The sequence below is a fragment of the Gadus chalcogrammus genome, chromosome 8 (assembly GCF_026213295.1).
Source record: "Gadus chalcogrammus isolate NIFS_2021 chromosome 8, NIFS_Gcha_1.0, whole genome shotgun sequence".
Classification (NCBI taxonomy): Eukaryota; Metazoa; Chordata; class Actinopteri; order Gadiformes; family Gadidae; genus Gadus; species Gadus chalcogrammus.
The window spans coordinates 16,631,820-16,649,679 of NC_079419.1; the positions used below are offsets into that span (position 1 = coordinate 16,631,820).

At 46.0% G+C, this 17,860-nt stretch overlaps 1 protein-coding gene across 1 annotated transcript; it reads left to right on the forward strand.

Moving 5' to 3' along the window:
- The first annotated feature begins 1,097 nt into the window (after positions 1 to 1,097).
- On the forward strand, positions 1,098 to 5,138 carry LOC130388129 (ras-related protein Rap-2b-like). The gene has a single exon (XM_056597483.1). The coding sequence runs from the start codon at positions 2,477 to 2,479 to the stop codon at positions 3,023 to 3,025; it is 549 nt and encodes a 182-aa protein (XP_056453458.1). The 5' UTR covers positions 1,098 to 2,476; the 3' UTR covers positions 3,026 to 5,138.
- Positions 5,139 to 17,860: the final 12,722 nt, after the last annotated feature.

The window sequence follows — 17,860 nt, forward strand, 5'->3', positions numbered from 1 at the left end:
TTAAAATTGTTAAATTAGAAGACCAGCTAAAAAAAAAAAGAAAAACAAACGCTTGCAAAGAAGGGCACTAGTTTCTTGGCCAAACGCATTGAGAGAAAGCAACGCTTTTATAGCTTATTTGGTTAGTCGGCTTGCATTGCCAGGGAATGTTGTTGGGAGGCGGGGTGTGTCACGCACTCCTCTTAGGAACACATACACCCAACGATGTCCAAGCAAACCATTGTGTTGGACTTATAGTATATACAGTTGAGACAGCACACTATCCAGATTGGTTATTTCTAGTATTTTCCGGGGTTTGACTGCATGTGAAACTACACACCTATACAGAACAAAATAAACCGTACCATAGATAAGTAAGGAAAGTTAACACACTCAGATGACATTAAACACATTAGCGTATTTTTGATACACTAACAGTCGAGGTCATCCACTGTTGGCGTAAAAAAAAGAAAGAATAATACTTTAAATAAAAACAAGTCATGTTACTCGTGTTATAAACAAGTTTTTATTTTATTTCAACCAGCCATATTATTCAGAAGGTGATTCAGTATTGGCAGCACCCATACACCCCTGGTATATCTTTGCTTTATCTCAGCCATATGTTAACACCCAACGTTGACTTACAGGAATATATTCCTCCAATCATAGCTGTGCGCTCAGCAGGTGAAGGCTCACCACCGTAAACACACTTTGGCAATGAAGTTTTCTTCAAAATGAATGTAACTGTCTCTGCAGTCAAGGGCAAATACAAAAACACCTTTTCAACCTGAGGTCACTGTAAAGTTGCTCCAGAACCAAAGCATCATTTTATTTTGTTTTATTTCTTATGTTTTGTTTTTTTTCGAACCGGGCCGAGCAGTTTGGGCAGACGTCCCGCTGTTGTCTTAAACGAAAGGTTTTCTTCCCTGCTGGGATGCACGCTTTGACCGCTTTTTACTCGTAGGTGCGAATACCACTTACATACCTGCTAATAGTTGCCACACAATGTTGTACTATTTTGTGTCCAGGTTTGTTTATGCACATTTTATTGTTGCCATGATTGACTCTTGCTGTATGGATTTAAAAAAAAAATGAATAAAATAAAAAATTGGATTTGCTCATGCAACCCTTGTTGCTCGTCTGTTTTATTGCAATATGAATGTATTTATGTGGTGTGTGTTTGTCTGTTTTTAATCCCAAACAGTTTTACTGATTGAAGAAATAAACCTTGAGGGAAATGCACCACTGTTGCGTAATGTAGTAACATGAGCGTAGGAATCGTCCCATTGATTATAATAGTACATCCGCACTGATATTAGAAAAAGGATGGTTTAAAGTGCACTCAAGATATATATGTATTTTGTTCTGTGTTGTTGCTGTTGGTTATAGTGTAACCAATTATTAAGTATCTATAACTATAAGACATGGAAATTATGTTTTCATGTTTGAACTATTACAGCCATAGGCTGATAACTCCCCTTTCCCAACCAACTGGTTGATTGCCTTATTGGAATATTGTATTATATACATGCAGGCTATAGGCGGTCATATATTATAGGGCAGCCTGTAAGACCTAATCTGCAGTCATGATGGAAGTTTGGGGATTTGTTAAGTTGTAAAATAGACTTTGATAACATTCAATGTTTTATGATTACACCTCCCCAATTGATTGTTATATTTCATACAATTTCTGATTTCTCAACCAACTGGATGATTGCATTACAGCGATATTGTATGGTAAGATATGTCCAGGCTAGTCCAATAGCCTATTATATTATAGGTCATGCTAATGCATATGCACTGCAGTCATGATGGAGATCCATCATGACTGCATCATTATTTGATATATTGCATACCATTAGTTTACATTTGGAAGTTTTGGGAAACGTTCAGTTGTAAAATAGACATAGTTATTTAATGTATTTAACAACTTCCAAATTGGTCAGCCAGTCAGTTGCATTCATTCAAATGAATGGTAGCGACATCTTGAGGCCACTCAGTTGATTCATAGGGATTTCTTCTCACAGTAATCAGTAATGTCAAACAGGTCAGATCGCCGTGGACAAGCATGCGCACTATCTTTTCCCATAAATCCACTGACTGGGCGACTTCTTACTGCAGGTTTCGGATGACTACGCCTTTAAGAAAGCGGAACTATGCGCTGGCTTCTGACGCGAGTTGCCTTGCGCTGAAAATGTGGGCAGGAAACGCCGAGCAAGAAGGGAGAAGTGATCACGCTTTTTCAGCACCGTTGCACAATATAGGCAATCAAATGTGCGTCGTTTTCCGCCGCTTATATTAAGGAACGGCCCTTCTTCTCGCCATTTGTGGTCTTTGGGCGATACACCGTACCCCCGCGAGCTCGACCGGCGACAGACCGCGTTGGTATCCGAGCGCCAGGGCTGGTTTCCCGTCCTGCTCGGTTCGACAACATAGGGGCGGCCAGCGGGTGGGAAAAAGGATTCGTGGAAAGGACGTGCCTTATTTCCGACCAGCCATGAGGGAGTATAAAGTGGTTGTTTTGGGATCGGGTGGAGTCGGTAAATCTGCATTGACTGTCCAATTTGTGACGGGGTCCTTCATCGAGAAATACGATCCCACGATAGAGGATTTCTACAGAAAGGAGATAGAAGTCGACTCGTCTCCGTCGGTCTTGGAAATCCTGGACACTGCGGGGACCGAGCAGTTCGCCTCCATGCGAGATCTCTACATCAAAAACGGGCAGGGTTTTATTTTGGTCTACAGCCTGGTGAACCAACAGAGTTTCCAAGACATCAAGCCGATGAGGGATCAGATCATCCGCGTCAAGAGATACGAGCGTGTGCCGATGATCTTGGTCGGAAACAAGGTAGACTTGGAAGGCGAGCGAGAGGTCTCTTCCGGGGAGGGGAAGGCGCTGGCTCAGGAGTGGAATTGCCCGTTTATGGAAACTTCTGCCAAAAATAAAGGATCCGTCGATGAGCTGTTTGCAGAGATCGTCCGACAGATGAACTATTCCACTGTTCCCAGCGGCAGCGACCAGTGCTGCTCTTGTGTGTTGCTCTAAAAGGACACTGTCGGTAGCCATCTGTGTTGTTAAAGCGTAGGCCTCTGTCGAACCCTAGTTCACAACTTCTTGATAACCCATGATGTGTTTTCTGGTCGCAGGCTTCGCGAGTATTTTTTCTTTTACACTGTTGTCTTATTGCACACAAAAGAAAATTGACGGCAGCAGCAAAATGATTATGTAAATAGTCTGGAAAGTGTTTACATGACAAAGTACTTGAATGTTAACGATTTTTATAGCTTTGTATATGACACTTCTCTGGAAATGTGCCTCAATGGGAATGTCTTGTGAACCTAGGAGAAACGCTTAATGTTTTGTTTATGGACAGTGATGTTTTTTGATTTTGATCTTTGAGTAGAACTGTTAAGTCTTCTTGGGTGGAACCATTTGTACAGAGATGGGATTTTCTTCCCACCTACTCTGGCAGAACTGGGGTTGGTCATTATTGGGCGGGGTGGGGGTGCATCTTACTTTGGGCTTACATGGTTCATACGCCCTAAAACTACAGAAATGGGGCTGTTTGGATATGCTCATAAGACTATCAAGCAAACAAGCACCAGTCAAGCCTTGCATTTAGTCTCTGGAACCAAAACATCCAAGTATGAATCATGAGACATCAGGCCTCCGCCACCACCTTAAGAAACCGTGCTACAGAGGATCAACAGTATGTGGCGTTACAGATAGCCTATATACCCCCACACCCCTAACCCCTCTTCCTGGTATGGTGAAAGTGGACTTCTTCTACTAACTGAACTTGCACTTAGCTGACGGTTTTCCTGGGTGTGCAGTGCGGAACGTGGACCTTTTGTAGTGCAGTGTTGTGGCGGCATGGGGAGAAACGGGGCTCCCATGTTAAGTGCCTTCCTATAAAACAATATTCCTGTGACTGTGCCAACAGATGAGCCCGTGTACTTCTGCAGTGCGTCTTAATGGCAATCATAGAACCCTTATCCGCATTTCTCCTGTTTTTCAGATAACATTAGTGTTTGTTCGATTCCCAATCGGGAGTCAAAGTGAACAGAGCCTCTTCCCTGTTTATTTTCTCCCCCTTGTTTTAAGGTTCTGTGGCGGTTGGGACATTCAGCTCAACAACAGGCCGAATGCTTCAGATCTGTCCTTTTTATTCTTCTGGTGGTATTAGTGGGCCACAAAGTATGAACCCTCGACAACCACATGACGATTTTTGATTCACTGTATGGCAAGCCATGTCTGTGTTTTAACGTTTTTATTTTCAATAATGTGACATTTTGACCTTTTATTGTGAATTTATTTCTTGGGAGGGGGGGGAGAAATTCTTTATCATTCACCGATCAGGTTTCAAAGACATTTAATACAAAAACATTTTATGTAACTTTTGTGTGCTGTGCTTATTTCTGTAGGGAGGTTACTCACTTCTCGTAATTATTCTGTACTATTTTGTTCTTTTAAGTTGGACTCTCATTTGGAATGGTATGATCCGGTTATCAAATTAAATGGCCCAAGAAACTGTTTTTACTGAAATTCACCCAACAAATTGTTGAATTTATTCATGGGCCTGACTTTCTATCTACAACATACCAGAGTGTTTTAACTGTCCATCCCTCAAATATAGTGAGGATAACCATAGTGTTTTGAAAGGTGTTAGCTGATATCAGCAGAGGCTTTCAGAGTACCATCCTTCACTTACTCCTCCTGAGTACGCAGTTATACGCTAATCCTCAGATACCAAAAGAGTTTGCATATTCAGTCAACCAAAAGGTCTTTGCCTTTTTCAAACGGTTTCCTTGTTCCCCCAGAAATGATCAGTTGCGTGTAGCTTTCAAATGCACACATGTTTACTAGACCCACTCCGGGCAGCGAATGGTAACCGAGCCAGGGCTGTTGGTCCAGTTGTTTGGGTAGCTGGGCAGGGTTTCTCCCATCTGTGTGCTTTTGGGGAGAGACACTCCCCACCCCCACCCCCTGCCCACCGCATGTTTCAGAGCCCGTGGACCGGCGGACAGAGGGAGGCTTTCTGTGTCAGCGGGCAGACTCGCTCGGCAAAACACACACGGCCATTTGTTAAGCCGCTCCTTATCCCGGCCAATGGGCTTCAAGGGTCTGAAGGGTCCGCTCACCACGCATAGGGCCTGGGGTGGTTGAGAGGGTGGGGGTGGTGGGTTTGAGAATACCAACGGTTTCTCAGAAAGCAGTGAAAGATTTCATGTTGTCATGTGTTAACAATGGCACGGTAACGCATCTTAAGCGAAGGGAGGCGGTAGATTTGGGGTGCATGGCTGGTTGGTGAGGTCTCAATGTGGTCCGCTTCACCCTGCAACACCTGCTATTACGTCGTAGGAACAGTCATGAGTCATGAGACCTTTATGCGATAATAGACCTCTCCTCGCTGATTAGAACCATTCCTGCTCATTGAAGCTGCAGTGGTCTTATGTGTGTTATCATGAATCCAGATGTTTTGAGGGAAACTCGCATCACAGGTCCTGCGATTGGTGGGCCATCTCCGAGCATTTCCTGCTGCGTACCTTAACATCTGCACATGAAAACTCAGATTGCTCATCAGACAACGGGTTCAGCCAATCTCCCCAGTCATGTTTTTTATATAAAACCACTTAAAGTTAACCTCCTGCAAAAGCATCCGTCTTTATTTTTGTGACAGACCAAATAAAAATACATCATTCGATGGCTCAAGCTGTCTATGTATGGAGTTAATTTTGACTTTATATTGTTTCTGGCAATGATTATGGTTGGAAGTAAGAATAATATATAACACAGCATCTCCAAAGACAGTTAAATGTAGTGCATAAATAAATACAATGGAGAAGATGATGTATGACTATCTTCTCGGCTTGTGCTATGAGCTATTTTCTAGGATTGCTTTCTGAAAGGGATTGTGTTGAGAAAAACTGGAACTTAAGTTTCATAAACGGGTGATAAGTGTCTTTGTAACCAAAACAAAGGAAGGACCTTCACAGGCCGATAGACAGCCTAAAGGAAACATCCACATCATTGTTGTGATGTCTAAGTGCCTGTGTGCGTGTGTGTGTGAGGAAGAGAAAGTGGATGCAGTGCCAAATGGTGCCTACCTAATTTCCAAAGAGAAATTGGCAATGTTGTGCACCTGAAGTCATTTATTTATGTGTTACTTATGTGCATTAGCAGGAGCGGGCGTATGAAGGCAAGATGAGAGAGACTTGACCTTTTCGCTCTCATTCTCTTCCTCGTCAGACGGGAATTTCAACTCCGCCGCCGCGCCTCTGACTCAGGGCTGAACTCCTCCAGGGGGAGGAGGCGGGGGCCGTGTGACCTGTCGGCTGCTTCTGCGGAGTCGGCCTTCCCGGGTGAATCCAGCAACGCTCACATTCTGCCTAATGCATGATGACATGCTCTATATATCTACTGACCCAACATACACACGCTCCATCACATGCATCACACACACGGCCCCCTATGCATTCCCATGTTTGGTGCAATGCTGCCCTATGCATGTAAATGATTATAATCTGTGTTGTTATGGTTTTAAAGGCATTGATGAAATATCAATTCACTTTTTTTACTAGCGTAAAAAAAAAACATGAATCAAAATGTATATTCATCCTCACATTTTAATATCGATGTTCCAGTAACAGAAAGGAAATCATGTGACGGTTTTTAATAAAACCAATACCAAAACATGATTGAATCTCTTGAAAGGTATTGAAGGCCACTGAGCAACAACGTGTGGCGCTTTGGCCTCCTTATCTGAGGCCTCTGAGTGCATCCAGAGCAGCCTCCATCTCCTCCTGGATATACATGCCATCTTTATCATGTTATCCACCCAGCCCAGAGCTCACAGCTGTGGCGCTGCTGTGTTTGGTAACTTCCTGTTCTGCAACTTCTGCAAAGACACCAACGCATGAACTAGGGGTGGTTTTCAAAACGGGGTGTTATGTAGTAGCCTCAACGCAATGTTTCCATTATGTCTCAACAACCTCACCAACCATGAGGTAATATATAAACACACAAGTAGACAAACGCACATGTAAATACGCTAAGTGGAAGTAAAACCCCATGACAGTTATCCTAAAGTGAGGGAGACATGGGTTTGTTTTTAGGGATAGCTGGCACTTACGTAATGTACCAATTTATTGTATGCTGTACGTCCTGGCACTTACAAATTGTACTTAGCATTGTGTATCTTATCATATCTATCTGTGTTGTGTACGGGGAATGGGTTGACCTAGCAATTGTCAGTGTTTGGCACTTGGTTCTATGAACACCCTTAATGTACCGAGAGCGATATATTGTTGTTTCTCTTTCTTCTGACAGATGTACTCATTGTAATTCGCTTTGGAGAGGAGCGTCTGCTAAATGCCCTAAACATTAATGTTAATGTAGATGGAAAGATGTCATTTTGTGTAGCTATGTAATGGGTATTTCTTCACCACCCAACCCCCCATCTCAATATGGTTTGAAGCTAAGTGTGTCATAGGATGCTGACATTTGTCATGGCGGTTACTATGAAGCACGGCTTCAGAATAAGAGCTGATCCCAATCAGGGCGGATGGGGTGTTATCAGGAGTGTGTTGGAGACCAGGGTCTAACCACGCTAAACCCAAAAGCCCTCCAGTCCAGTTTCCACATGAGACTTTTCATCATCCTCATTGGGATCATGCGTTTGCATTTGAATCAAGACCTTTGCATTTGTATCTTGTAAGACATTGCGGAGGTAGTGTCTCGTGACTGCAGATGAAACAGGAAAACGTCAGGCCTGTTCAAGTCTTGTTGGGATCATAGCTAGTGTAGATCTGAACCTTACATGGAACTGTTGTGTTTACAAAGCAGTCGTTCCCCGTTTACGCCCTCGCCCACAGCGACTGTACTGTGAATGGAGCAGTACAGTTAAACATAGCTGTATCTATTATTCACCCGTACAATGGTACATGGTAGATCTTACTTTCAAACTAAGGTTTACACATGTTGTCTGTGTGTGCTGGAAACTGGTGCAACAGTGGGAGCAGTACGAGAGAAGGGTGTTACATTTACCTCCTCACCACCTCAAGGTCATCCACCACCTGGGCCTGTCAGAAACCAACAACGTGGACCTGTGTTCACCAGGAGGGCTCATGTCAACTCACAGATAACACGGAGCCAGCGAAAGACGGCACTTGGATAAAGAGAGAGAGAGAAAAGCTGAAATCATGCAGCGACGTTAGTCCCAGAGCCGTTAGAGAGGTAATGACGAGTGGAAAGGTCACAAGGCAATGAGTGATATGGGAAGTGAGGCAAATCGACCAACATGGCACTCTACGTTCGCCACACTGTGCGGTTTGCGATTTGCACGGCGACGGCACGTAGCCTGGGTGAGATGGTGGAGCTGTAGAAGAGTGCGGATGAGTCACCGACAACAGCACCACCACACAACGGTCTGATGGAGAAGAAGGTACAGGGCTTCACATCCAGGGACTGAAATAGCTGTGGTGTTCTTCTGTTCGCCTGCCTTTTACACTGCACCGAGTGGGAGGACACCACCACCCCCACCACAGAGACACGGAGCAGCTCTGTTGCTCCCACACACAGCCTTTCAATATCTTATCGCAATATTCGTTCTGCTGTGTTTAGGTTCTTGAGGCGAGCATCTGCGCGTGCGCGTGTGCGTGTGCGCGTGCGCGTGTGCGTGTGTGCGTGTGCGTGTGTGTGTGTGTGTGTGTTAAGGGGAGGATGTTGGTGGTGGTTGTGTGTACACATACATGCTCGTTACTGATTCTATCGGAAATGACAGTTGCATTTCTCGAAAACAATGTAAAAAATCAACTTCAAAAAAAACTTTCCAGTTTGTTATTTTACTTAGTATACTTTACTAATAAGGAGTATTATTTCCCAACAGGTTTCCTATTGAATAGTGAAGATGGTTCCCTTTGGTCGTCCGTCCACCAGAGGGCAGACTGGTACAGTGCAGAAAGATACAGCGCACAGGTACAGATGAAAGGCTTCATCACACGTTAAAGGAAAATGCAATTCTCCATTGCATAGCATCAGATATATATTATGTAATATTTGCACATAATATAATCTTTATTTAACCTTTTTTAATTTTTGTCATTCTTTATTTCATGCTTTTTTGCTTCTGCAATAATTGTGTTAATCAGAGGATGTCACAAAACACCAAAAAAAATGCTGCACATTTACATGAATCTCTATTGTTAAATTACTACATACGTGAGTAAAAAGTGTGTGTACAGCCATCACTCAGTGCTCATTCACTCAAGCAGGAATGGTCTAATCAAGCGTGTCGAGGGGTGTGATTTTGTGCATTATTCATAATCAAATTCCTCTAGACTACATAAGGCCACATTCACATGGCCGCTGCATGGGACACTGGTCTGATTTATTCATATATATATATTCATATATATATATGTGCTGAGCAGTGTGAACAGCTCAGCACATTGAATCAGATCTGAATCGCCATTTTAAGACGTGTTCTAGACTTTGGCGCATACATCTGCCATGTGACTGCAATGTGCACTGCAGAGGAAAGAAGAATCCCATTTGTTGGCTACATTAAGGCCTGCAATATAAAACGATGGCCCATACATTCCATTCAAGCTCTCGCTCTCTATTTCTCTCTCTCTCAGCCCCCAACTCTCTCACTCTCTTAACCCCTCTTCTTCTCTCATACTGGGCCACTCCATGGAAATGTTCGCTTGAGAGTGAGTTGTGTGGCTGACTGCGAGTGGTGTGCGCGGTGTGTTATTTGTAGTCATGATGAATCTCCACAGGCTTTGTCTGGCTTATCATCCCAGACGAAGTGGCTTGTCTCTGTGGAGCTGCAGGGCACTCTGACAGAGGCTCAAACCAAAGCCCCCTTTGTCATCCAATTTGTCAATCATCTAAGAATACAGTCGCCACCACAGGTGTGGTAAGCAAATACGAGTCGAGGTCACCTCGGTTGCCTCTCCGGAGAATACAAGTAGAAGTGGTGTTCGTGAGAATTTGTATGTGGATGTGTGTCTGTTTAAGTGTGTGTAGGCATAAGTGTGTGTGACTTTGTGTATGCACATTCTTATGTGTGCATGTGTGAGTCGGTGTGTGTGTGTGGGGGGGTGTGTGTGTGTGTGTGTGTGTGTGTGTGTAACTGTGTATGTGACTTTGTATGTGTGTGTGTGTGTGTGTGTGTGTTTGTGTGTGTGTGTGTATGTGTACGTTCTTGTGCGTGCGTGTGTGGGTGGGTCGTTTGTTGGAGCTTGTCTGCTTATGTGTGACATATCGCTTCTTCCTTTCAAACATAGTTTGTTTCCTTTTTTCTTTCACACAAACACGCACACACACACACACACACACACACACACACACACACACACACACACACACACACACACACACACACACACACACGAGTGTCTGTGTGTGTGTGTGTGTGTTTGTGTATGTGCATATTGAAGCGTGGCATGATGGGAATTTTCCAACCAACATTCCCTCCAAATCTGCCTTAAATCCCGCATTCTTCCGATGTGCCCGCACTCAGGCTGAGATGTATTTAGGCCGGGCCCCTTGCCTTAGACCCCGGGTTTATAGAACAAGAAGTGCAAAAAGCCCCGTGACAGAGGCAACGCTCCCCACATGTATCTGAAGGCAGTGTGCAGCGACATCCCCCTGCCGAGGCCCAGGAGCGGACAGAGGCTCCAGCGCCGTCCAGCCCCCCACCCCACCCCCATGCCGGGCGGCCCTCCGAGGGGGGAGGCGGACGGACGAGCCTGGGGGCGGAGGACTGTGGAGGAGCTTGCTCCGGTGGGGGACACTCTTCAGGAGGAGACCGCCCAGCCCAGCACTATGGTCTACAGGTAGGACCTGCGCTCGGCCAGGAGATGTGGGCTTCGGTTTCCATTACCCAACTGGATAGGATGTGCTTTGTCTTGTTATTGTTATGTTATTGTTAGATTCTGTAGTTGTTTGAGAGCTATGCATAGTTTGCCTTACAGAGATTTTCTTTATTAATAATCACTGCCCAGATATGCCTGGAAAAACGACAATATTTGTTGCATAACATTAGGATTGCTCCTTGTTCACATTTAACCCGTTTATCATTCATGAGCTGAGCGGTGCTTTGAGCGCAGCGCTCAGAGTCATCCTTAACACATCCACGGTGTCAACACAAAACCAACACTTACAATGAACTCGTCACTTACACACTTTCAGCATGGCATCGGCAAGGTTGGTTTCCTTTAATGTCTAATTCTATTGATCAAACGCAGGAAATGAACACACACACACACGCACACACGCACACACACACACACACACACACACACACACACACACACACACACACACACACACACACACACACACACACACACACAAACACAAACACAAACACAAACACACACACACACACACATGCACACAGAAACACACAAATTATCACACACACACACACAAAAGCACACAAGCACAAATAAGCAAACACCAAGGCTCAAAAGCTCCACACAGGAATATTATCTCGCTGGGAAAGGGCACATGAGGCAACGTGCGCTATCGCTGCCACCTTCAGGGACATGTGTTCAGTGGCCAATAAGGCCGAAGCGTACAAGCTATTTGAAGATCTGATTGTTGCTTTAATGGTTGCCCAACTGCAGCAGTGTGATACTGAACCATGCGTGTTGTGGGCTGGCTAGAGATCAATGATCTGATGGAGTAGATTCGATTAGAGTTACTAAGTTGTTCCTTGAGGCTTGAGGAAATTCCCCCCATTAGACAACGTAGAATAACAGGTCAATGTTGAGTTGGTTTGGATGTCTAGTTTTGAGAATGAGTTGTTTCTCACCTAGATGATTATAATATTGTTGACATAGTATAAAATATTAGACGATAGCAATAGGTATTTTATCTCAGATGTGGTAACATCTGGAAATGTGTACGTGTGAGTGTGTATGTGTGTGTCTTGACTGGTGTGTGTGAATGTGTGTGTGTGTATGTGTGTGTGTGACTTGACAGGTGTGTTTGTGTGCGAGTCTGTCCATGTTTAGTGCTAAATGTGTCTACAAAGGCATGCATAATGTTTAAGCATTATGTCCACGCCAATGTGGGTGTTTCACGCATATGGTGTTGCACAGACATCGTCTATAGGATGTGTCTATAAATATGTACGGTGATCCATTATTCATCCTAATTGGGCCCCAGGAGCCTGTCTGTTCCCTCTGTTCACCGCGGTCTACATCCCAGCATACGCTCCTAGGGCGTTGGCTGCTGTTGGCAGGACTGAAGGAGAAAGTTCAGAACAACAGAACCCAGTTTGGTAGTTCATAGTATTTCACATGTCTTTGGTCAGGCAGAGAACCGCTTAACATGCTACAGTTAAGGCAGCCATAAGGAGAGAGAGAGAAATAAGCCCTCCTGTCAGGTCATGCACACTGTCAGGCCTCACAGTGTGGCCATTTTTCTCATGTGCAGTAGGGTGTTCACATTGTTACAGTGTCAGAATAAATTATACAAGAATAATAGCATTTATCAAATTGACTGTGGTAGTTTAATACAATGGTTAATAGTAGTAATTGTTATAGTAATCGTAGCACTACTACTATGACTACTAGTCCTACAAACTCATACTACTACTGATACTAATATAAATTATACTAACTCATTTTTTGTGGTATTATTAATGTTTTTTACATTTATTTCGGGAAAGATAGATGCGGGAGTGTTGGACACAAACCCATATCCAGTAGAACATTATCAACTCGTACAAACGACCCACATTATCAACATTATCAATTGTAGCGCAGTGTGTGCCCCTTCCACAGGGAAAGGTGCCCCATGGCCCATGGCTTACTGCACTCTAGAAACCACCAAAAAGTTTGATGCACTCAACAGAGCACTGCTGCCAAGACTGAGTGCTTTATAGGTGCATTTCATTAAACTATGCTGTTTGTGCTGCGTGTGTGTGTGTGTGTGTTTGTGCGCTCTGTGTGTGTGTGTGTTGTGTTTGAATGTGTGAATGCTGTGTGTGTTCTGTGTGTGTGATGTGTGTCTGCTTTGTGTTTGCTGTGGGAGTGATGTGTGTCTGCTGTTTGTCTGCTGTGTGTACGCTGTGTGTATATGTTAGTGCTGTGTGCATGTGTGTGTATGTGTGTGTATGCTGTGTTTATCCGTGTGTGCGGTGTGTTTGCTGTGTGTGTGTGGGTGGGTGCTGTGTCATGGATGCGTCCTCCCCCTCCCCTCCCCCTCACGCCCACAGGGGAGATCACATGGGGTTCACTAAGCAAGTACGGACGCTGTCCCACAAAAACAGATCACCCGCCATCACTCTCTCTTCAGCGGGGAGAGACCGAAACATATGGAGCAGGAGGGAGGAGCAGGAGGGTGGAGGCTGAAACATATGGAGCAGGAGGGTGGAGGCTGAAACATGGAGCAGGAGGGTGGAGGCTGAAACATATAGAGCAGGAGGGTGGAGCAGGAGGGTGGAGGCTGAAACATATGGAGCAGGAGGGTGGAGACTGAAACATATAGAGCAGGAGGGTGGAGCAGGAGGGTGGAGGCTGAAACATAGGGAGTAGGAGGGTGGAGACTGAAACATATGGAGCAGGAGGGTGGAGGCTGAAACATGGAGCAGGAGGGTGGAGGCTGAAACATATGGAGCAGAAGGGTGGAGGCTGAAACATATGGAGCAGGAGGGAGGAGACGGAAACATATGGAGCAGGAGGGTGGAGGCTGAAACATATGGAGCAGGAGGGTGGAGACCCGGGAGACGTACAGGGAGGAATTCCCTGAGGACGAGGAAGATTGGGATGAGGATGATGTTGAAGATGATGAAGAAGGTGTGATGATGAGGATGAAGATGATGAAGATCATGATGAGGATGCCAAAACAAAAATCAAAATCAAGTATGCACAGACTTCAGGTTGCTTACAATGATTGTTTTAGGATGTTACCTAAAAAGCCAAGGTGGCGTAGTACAAGTGAGCTTTTAGGAGTTCACACCTTGCAAGCTTTATTGAGGCACCTCATGTACAGATTTATCGGTTGCTTGAATGACTCAAAGAATGTAATTATAATGCTGCTGTCTAACCCAAATTATAGTGCAGTATGCTAACAGTCATACCTTTGAAGACATTGGTATATGTGCCTTTTATAAGAGACGGAATGTTTATATTCTAATGTATTTTGTAGATGATGATGATGACGATCATTATGATGACGATGATGATGATGACCATCATGATGATGATGATGGTCATCATGATGACCATCATGATGAAGATGACGACCATGGCGATGATGAAGATGACCATCATTATGATGTTGTTGCTCTAGGCAGGAGACTCACAGCAATGAGGAAGGCTGTTGATGCGGAGTGAAGCAGAGTTGCCCGTGTTTCTGCTGATTCGGTTGGTTAACAGATGGTTGATGAAGGCCGACGGCTGTGGTGCTAATGACGACTCCATTTCCCCGGGAATGACCTCAATGAGTGGGAGGATGGGTGGGAGAGGGTGAGGATCGGGGGTGAGTGAGTGTTAATTGGATTGATGAATGTTGCAGTATTAGGTGATGTTCTGTTGGTGGACGGGTTTCGCTTGCATACGGTGAACGCACAGTCAACAAACGGAGCACTGTGAGTCAGTTTGGTCTGTCGTTCAAACCAACCACGTCCTGCTCAATCTGTTCCTCTTTGTAACTCTGTTCTCGTCGGCGTCCATATGCAATCAGTGCCACCCCCTTATGAGTGCCGATTAAACCACCGATCCCTGACCTGAGCTGTGTTTAAACTTGGTGTGCTGCATGCTAATGACTGCACGCGTCTGCACCCTATAGGAATGACTATGGCCTCTAAAGAGAGAGAGAGAGAGAGAGAGAGAGAGAGGGGGGGGGGGAGAGAGAGAGGGGGGGGAGAGAGAGAGAGAGAGAGAGAGAGAGAGAGAGAGAGAGAGAGAGAGAGAGAGAGAGAGAGAGAGAGAGTGAGGGAGAGAGAGAGAGAGAGAGAGAGAGAGAGAGAGAGAGAGAGAGAGAGAGAGAGAGAGAGAGAGAGAGAGAGAGAGAGAGAGAGGGGGCGTGTGAAATGGTGATTAGGCATGGAGGTGAGACGTGTGGTGTAAGGGTGGGGTAGGGGGAGGGGGCCAGAAGTAGAGCGAGGAGAGAGTAGCGAGTAAGGAGGGAGAGGAAAGAGGGAAGGAGACCAGAGCGTTGAGGGGAAAAAAGCAGAAGAAATTGGGATGTGGTGAGAATTATATCAGAACGAGGAGAGAGAGAGAGAGAGAGAGAGAGAGAGAGAGAGAGAGAGAGAGAGAGAGAGAGAGAGAGAGAGAGTGAGACAGTCAGACAGACTACTTCAGTGAAGCCATCACGTGACGCTTGTTACTTCTAGGTTATCCACCTCGTTATTTTACTGTTCCTCAACAGGTGGTGGTAAGTGATAAGGAAAGCCAGTCATTAAACGCAGAATACTCTTCTGAATTCAACAGGAAGATAGTGAGACTCACACACACAATCACACACACAAAGCGAGAGACGGATACATCCTCTTTGTTCTGTGTTCAGGGCTGCAATCATGTCCCCCAGCGCTGGCATCACAGCCTCTTATTTCTTCATCACAGAGAATTATAAGTGGGTCAATTAACCCCCTGAATGTATTTTTTTACACACACGTTACTTATGAGACATGTACAATTATAGGGTGTGTGTTTTTTTCTTTGCTTGGTTAAACTGTTGAGAGACATGGCGCACACGACTTTCTCTGCGTGGCATACACAATTAATCCTCTCTCCACCGCCACACACACACTCATCGGGTGATATCGCGAAAAAAAAAGAGAAACCCTTCCCAGGGAACTCAATTATAGATACTGACGAGAGCAATTACGGCGAGGTGGTTGTCCTAAGGCTACGGAGCCAATGCCCACTGGGGGATGGCGTCTTTAGAATGTTACAGTTCTAGTTTACGCTTTTGACTGACACACTTTCCGATGGAGCTCCGCGCGTTCGTTTGTTCGTTCGGATCGCCGTTTGTTGGTTGGTTTGTTCCGCGGGCCACGGGGCTGCTCGTGACATTACATCATGTCTCCGGTACTCCTGACAGCTCTGGAAACCCCTGAACCCCCAAACAATTTGGCACTGACCAGGCAGTGATCAAACGGAACCAGGCTACACTTTGGCTTTGGGGGCAGACACAGAACTCAAGGGGGCTTCGCTTTTTCCTTTTTTTTACGGTGGGTTCTCTTTTTTTTTGGAAGGGTTGAGAGACGTGATAACTTAGAGACTAAGAAAACGTGATCTTTTTGTTGGTAATATGGGTATCTTTGTGTGTGTGTGTGTGTGTGTGTGTGTGTGTGTGTGTGTGTGTGTGTGTGTGTGTGTGTGTGTGTGTGTGTGTGTGTGTGTGTGTGTGTGTGTGTGTGTGTGCGTGCGTGCGTGCGTGCGTGCGTGCGTGCGTGCGTGCGTGCGTGCGTGCGTGCGTGCGTGCGTGCGTGCGTGCGTGCGTGCGTGCGTGCGTGCGTGCGTGCGTGCGTGCGTGCGTGCGTGCGTGCGTGCGTGCGTGCGTGCGTGCGTGCGTGCGTGCGTGCGTGCGTGCGTGCGTGCGTGCGTGCGTGCGTGCGTGCGTGCGTGCGTGCGTGCGTGCGTGCGTGCGTGCGTGCGTGCGTGCGTGCGTGCGTGCGTGCGTGCGTGCGTGCGTGCGTGCGTGCGTGCGTGCGTGCGTGCGTGCGTGCGTGCGTGCGTGCGTGCGTGCGTGCGTGCGTGCGTGCGTGCGTGCGTGCGTGCGTGCGTGCGTGCGTGCGTGCGTGCGTGCGTGCGTGCGTGCGTGCGTGCGTGCGTGCGTGCGTGCGTGCGTGCGTGCGTGCGTATGTGTTCAGGTGTGTAGGCCTAAACGTTCTTCCCTTGTGAAAGGTGTGTCCTCCTATAGTACTGATTCTGCTTTACTAATGAGGGATGATGACACTTACAGCCTGAACTAGTGAATCCAAATTTGTCCTGACCGAGGCCTTAACATGTGAGTTTATTGTGCACTTCCTCCCACGCATGTAAACAAGCGGTGTTAACCCGACCGGACGGAGAGTAGGAGAGCAGCTGGGAAGCAGAACACAGGGAGAGAGAGTGAAAGATGACCAGAGAAGACCTCACTTCATCAATTGTTGATCCTTATTACAGTAGTTTTATAGTTGCATATAGCATTCAACAATTAGGATTTCCCAAACAAATTTTACATCGGCATTTTTTTTTCAAAGACTCCTATGGGGGTCTGCACCACTGATGGGGAATCACTACACTACCCCAAACGTATTAGACTGTAAAACATTAACAATATTACACGTGTTACACAGAGATGAATCAGTACCATTGTTAAAAACACAGAGTTTCTAGTTCAGCTCAAGTGCTTGGGCTGACCTGAAATACGTGTGCCAGCGCCGTGGTGCACTGGCATGAGAAACACACACATCCACATCCCCAGCTGTTTGTGTCGCTCACATTTTCCCCATCACAGCTTCAGCCTCGGTTCCCCCCCTCTCGCTCTCTCTCGCTGTTATTCTCCCCTCATCGCAAATAGACCGCTATAGGTCAGAGGCACTCTGAGCGGGAGGGGGATATAAATAAAAGCACCGTAACCTCGAGGTCTGGCGACGCTCAACCAAGCGTGAAATCCACCATTGTCACATTACCGCTCTGTGGGGGCGACCGGGGCGACCGACACGAGTGTGCCGCGCCAACCGGCATACTCTCTCTCTCTCTCTCTCTCATCTCTCTCTCTCTCTCTCTCTCATCTCTCTCTCTCTCTCTTGTTCCCTCTCTCTCTATCTTGCTCTCACTCGATCTCTCTCTCACCCGGTCGCGCTCTCTCTTTCTCACTCCCTGTGTGTGTGTGTGTGTGTGTGTGTGTGTGTGTGTGTGTTTG

Bases quoted from the DNA above. Each gene is read 5' to 3' on its own strand.
- LOC130388129 (XM_056597483.1), top strand. From the start codon at position 2,477: ATGAGGGAGTATAAAGTGGTTGTTTTGGGATCGGGTGGAGTCGGTAAA.